Here is a 5,452-nt window from a genome sequence, read left to right as displayed (position 1 = left end):
AAAGACTTTAGGCTTCCAATTTTGCCAGTAATTTGAAGACATCATCTTGGGCATCAGCTGCCTTCTGCAGTTCCCTAGTCTGATAAAAATAGGGACAGTCATGCTTATTTATCTATCTCAAAATAGGGCTGTGATGGATTAATTATTTAGATAGCACTCAGAGTGCTATTCAAATGCTGCTTATTCATGTTTTCCCCACTGCAACAATATACCTTCATCACTAATAATTAACGACTAATTACTGTTGCCGAGAATATGATAGTGGTGTTTACCACCTTAATTTCAGTACAGATGCCTACTTAAAAGTTATGTAAATATATTAAATTACAGTACATTTTCCTAATGACCTTGCTATGTCTGAGTTTGATCCTATTCAACTGTGACTAGAGTAATGAATAGTAAAGACGACCTCTCTTCTGTAGAGCTATACAGACAGTTTCTATTGTGTTCTCAACACTTAGATCATGAAATATGAAGAAGCCATTCTAAGCAGGATACAGCTGGGTCGAAGGACTGCTGATGCCAATTATGCTTCGTACATAATAATGCACATTTTACCTATTTGGAAAAAAATTCACATTTATTTACTGTCAAACAGGTGTTAAACTTTACACTGGATATTAGTGATGGGCTCATTTTTTAACAGGTTTACACAAAGGGATGAAAAAAGCAGAATTTTGCTGAAACCATTTACATTTCATTAATTTTTATCATAAAATAAATTAATTACTAAATATAGGCAGAAGGAATATGGAAGAGTAATAGTTATGTTTTATTTATTTTTTTTTAAAGGACAGGCACCTTTTATTCACGAGAAAGCTTGTGAGAAGTGTCCAGTGTCCCCTTTACCCCCTACCGCCCAACCCTGATTAAAGAATGAACAGGGAATTGAGTTACAATCTTTGTTAGCTATACCAAATTTGTGCAAGGCTTGGCATAATTGGCTTCTAAAACAATTTCCTCCCCAAATTATAGTTTTTTTGGCAATAAAAATTCCAAACGTAAGAATAAAAACTAACTTGTCAAAGCAGAACACTGTTTACAGTAAAAAATAAGTGAAAACGGGTAGAACTTGCATTTTAAGCATACTTCCGTACTATGAACAGAGTGTAAGAAAAACAGCTTATAACATATGTGCAACCAAGAGCTTTTCACAATATTTTCTTCAAACTCTTTAAAATTATTTTTTAATGACAATTATATTTCAGTTGGACACAAATGTATTTATTTTACCCTAGCAATAGAACAAAATATAATTTCTTTAGCCATTTTTTCATGAGAACGGTTCATTGTACAGTTGAGGAAATATATGAAATAAGGCCTGTGGCTTGATTGCTAGTGGTTAGACATGTATTCAATCTTTGCCCTAATGGAAAAGATTTGCAGTGAACTGCAAACAGATGCAGAATATCTCTCCTGCTTTTGCAAGTCTTGTCAGGAATAGTAAGGTACAGTAAATTTGTCCCACAGGATTTTAGAGCCTACGCCTTGTATATAATACAATGTAGGCCTAGAAAAAAAATGGTGCAGCCATATTTACAAATTTAGTTCACAAACTGCTGCAGTAAAATGGCTGGAAAGTGTTTATTTATCTTTTTTTTTTTTTTTTTTCACAATTTTGTTAAATTCAGCAGCAGAAGATATCTTAAAATACCTTGTTGGTATTTCTTTTCTTTGTAACAAATAATTCATTTTAGTATACTCTGTGTATATACAAAGTTTTTGTTTTATAAAAATTCACAGAACTGCGAGGTCCAGTCATCCCCGTTACTGGAGAACCACAGGGTCAACAGAATTGTCTCTTCAAGCAGATACGAGGAAGCCTGCATGGGGCCAATTAAGTCTTTCTAATACTTGTACGTGGCCTTTAATATTTCTTTGCTACACTATTAAAGGCTTGTCACTAGTTGCATTTGTCCTTCTCTAACATCCCCTTCTGGAATACATCCTTCCTTGTTAATGGGAATTATATAGCCGTCGCTATTACCCCTGCTCATTTGATAGTACAACTGAAGCTGATGGCCAGCTCCTAGGTTTGGCATGCTCTTGTAGTAAATGTCCTCATTTTCACTCCTTCTGGAGGGAGAGAGATCTTCTTCAACGTCGGGGCTGCTCTCTGGATACGGAGAGTCTCTGAGATTGGGCATGCTCGTGTAAAGAGAGTCTCTGTTGGGGGACTGGAGGTGGTCGTCAGCCTCAGCCGTCAGCTGTGAGACGTAGCTGTCGGTTCCCTCGGTCTTCACTTTCTTCTGGGGCTGGTACAGAAGAGAGTGAGTCCGCTGAGGAATGAGTGGGGCCTCAAGCTCTTTGTGGTGGAGCTCCAGACCAGGGGTGTCACTGTGCATCAAAGATGAGGCATCTGCCACGATGGCATCATCTTCGCTACTGCTCCCACCGATCACAGCTTTGGTTGGTAGCGTGCGCTCCAGATTGTGGTTCTTGCTGCTGCCCCGCAGGTTGTTGTGCACTAATTCTGAAATGATCATTTTCTCAAAAGCAGTATCATTCAGGCTTAGTCCACAGTCTACAACTTGCACGCTGTCGTTATAGTCTCCATTGCGCAATGAGTAGCTGTTGTTGAAATTACCATTTAGCGGTAGAGTATCCATGGCACTTGTATCCCTGGCATTGTTCAGTGAATGTCCTGAAATGAAAAAGGACCGCTCTGGTTACTGTCTGATGTGCTTTTTATCACTCAATTATTATTTTTTTTTAACAAAATTCTTTAATGTAGTTCAGGACAAAGTTGTACTTGGAAGTAAGACTTGAGAAAAGTTAGGTTACTGAACATTCCCAAATGTAAACAGTTGCACACCTTATAGGAAAGATGCATTTTAAAAATACTAACGTGTACTTCCTGTGGGGAATAGTGGCATTTTAATTTCTTAATTTAGTGTCAATTCTATGACTCTTCCACAAGGAACTATTCACTCCATGCCCTTGCATATGTAATGCAAAGCAATTCATTTGGAAACATCTATGTTTTGAAATACACCACGATTTAGAAAAAGAAAATTAACAGAATTTGTCCTAAACAACACTAAATTAAAAAGGAATTAGATCACAGACATAACTGAAGGCAAATGTACAACATAAACCCACATAACTGGCAAGCAACTACTTTAACAACATTTCTAACATTTTTTTCCTTTTTTTTTTTTTTTTTTGAGATGAAGTAAAGAAAAGAATGAAAAAAATGGGTAAATACAAAGAATTTATGTTAAACAAGGACAGCCATCTTTCACACTACAGGGATCAGGGCCCACAAGCACCATCCAACAACACGATAGACAGCAGGTGGAATGACTCACTTTGGACAACTCACATCATGTCTGTCTGCTCAGGCTATCTGGCCTAAGAGTAGCTGATATATAAAAGAAAGTAAAATGATTTATTGTAACATGATGAAGAATTACTAAGCTTCTCAGCAACTTAGAGCAAGGGTTCAGCAAATTAGATTACTAAGCAATAACAGCTTTTCTTTTCCCACTTAATGTAATTTTTTGCACTAATATTCTGTCTGCCAACAATGGCCCCAGGCTTCTAAAGGTCAAAGTTTGCCTGCAGTCTGCATCAGTCACAGTGACAGCGCTGAATGAACCAGAATAGTTAATTAAGAGTTAGGCCCACGGTTACCATGGGCATGGAAGTCAAATGCAGAAATGTTAGGAATTTCTGTAAGTATGGGTCACAGAAATTAAACCAAAGAATAAATATTAGTTGTGGAATGGGAAGAGGAAATCAGCCACGGCTGATATCTCATAGCTGCTAGAGGAATGACAGATTGGGTAAGTCTGCTGGAAACATGAAAAGAAGTTTAAGGGGGGGGAAAATGAAGTCAAAGTCTTATGATGATTAAGGTCTTTATGCTTTTGGTTTTGGCTTTTTTTTTTTTTTTTTGGTAACACGATAAGGAAAAGGTTTTCCTATAGACACAAAGACATGTAAACTATGACAGCACAGTGCTTCCCAAGCAAAGAGGAAAAAAAAAAAAAACAACAACAAAAAAAGCATTGAAAGAAATTAAACAGTCTGAACCATGGAAAGTCAGATGGTTAGAGCATTCCTAGAAAATCACTTTATCTACAGGTATGTCTGGAAGTAAAGAAAGAATGGAGTGACTTTACTGAAATGAGACTGACCACTGTGAGGCTGCTGCATTATATGCAAGGCTTGGAGGAGTAAAAGAAAAAAGTTGTTTTGGAAAAGATTATACATTTTCCTGTTTGGTTTTGTTTTGGTTATTTTTTCTCCATTATTAAAGCTGCAGCTTATCCTAGAAAAGTCAATCTTCTCTGGAAATATTGTTTTCAATTAAAAAGTAATTGCATTTTCTCATAAAAAAATTTTGTCTTCAACTTTAAAAAACAGAGTAATAATTTACAAATAAATTCCAAGTAATTTGCAAATAATTTTTTATTTGTGTTATTGTTAACTCCTCTTCATGTGTACTGATTTAAACAGTGATGAGGGTTGTTTGAAAGGTCTCTTTAAGCTTTGATTAAACTGCTTTGTAGTTTTGCAATTTCATGTATGTTCCAAGATTTTTCTTACAATGGATTTAGCTGCGCAGAACATATGGCATTTATAAAAGCAGACAACACATGGACCACATGCTGGCATTCATTTCCCTCATGAAAGTGATTTAATTCTATAATTTTAATTCTCTTTTCTTCTGCTAAACAGATACCAAAATATATGTGATAATATAAAATGAGTTTTCTATGATATACTGCAGAGTTAAGCATGCTAGAATATATTCAAATTGGTTTGATGGGGTAAATTTTGTTGCCCATGATCAGGTAATTAATTTAAAATCTTTCCATAGCCTGTAGCAAGATTACTGTGGGAATGTAAAAATATAAGTAAATTGTTACGCAGTTCTACTTGACACTGCTTTGGTTTTAAACAGCAAATTATTTCAGCATTGCATAACTTCTGTTACCAACAGGGTTTGCCACAGACCTCATGTTGTTTCCCAAAAAGCAGTATGCAAGTACTTTTTGAACGTGGAAACATTTCATTTGCAAATTGTGAACCACTTGCCCGCTGAGTCTACTTCATGACCGCTAGTTATGTTTTAATTGTGCCCATTAAAAATCATGCTGAAAAAATTTACATTTGATAGGCAAAGTTAAGTTTTACTCCCATACTTGTCTCTCTGTAGGTTGCTAGAGGAAAGCATAAGGAAAGTAAGAAAACAAGAGAATGAAAATAGAAACTACAGTTCAGTTAAAAAGGAAACTTGAAATAAAAACTGGAAACAAGGTTTTATGAGCTCTTTATAGAAGATTTATCGTTCCAGTTATGCTAAAGTGATCTTATGACTCATCAAACAGTAACTACTAGATATTTACTGACGAATTGTACCGTAGTTAAAAAAAAACCAACTAGATAATGTAACGACAAAATGTTAGGTAAGTGATGACACCCTTTTTTGCTGCAGAACTAA

At 35.8% G+C, this 5,452-nt stretch overlaps 1 protein-coding gene across 1 annotated transcript in view; it reads right to left on the bottom strand.

Annotated features, from left to right (window-relative positions):
- Positions 1-561: 561 nt before the first annotated feature.
- LOC104528831 (adhesion G protein-coupled receptor L2) overlaps positions 562-5,452 on the bottom strand; it is a 5,483-nt gene continuing 592 nt past the window's right edge. The window contains exon 2 of the mRNA XM_010172963.1: positions 562-2,644. Within this exon, the coding sequence (XP_010171265.1) occupies positions 1,890-2,609 (720 nt within the window). The 5' untranslated portion in view covers positions 2,610-2,644 and the 3' untranslated portion in view covers positions 562-1,889. The remainder of the gene's footprint in view (positions 2,645-5,452) is intronic.

The sequence above is a fragment of the Antrostomus carolinensis genome, unplaced genomic scaffold (genome assembly GCF_000700745.2).
Source record: "Antrostomus carolinensis isolate BGI_N321 unplaced genomic scaffold, ASM70074v2 scaffold1938, whole genome shotgun sequence".
In the NCBI taxonomy this organism is placed as follows: domain Eukaryota; kingdom Metazoa; phylum Chordata; class Aves; order Caprimulgiformes; family Caprimulgidae; genus Antrostomus; species Antrostomus carolinensis.
The sequence above is the reverse complement of the archived record's forward strand: the minus strand, read 5'-3'. Positions and strand labels throughout refer to the sequence as shown.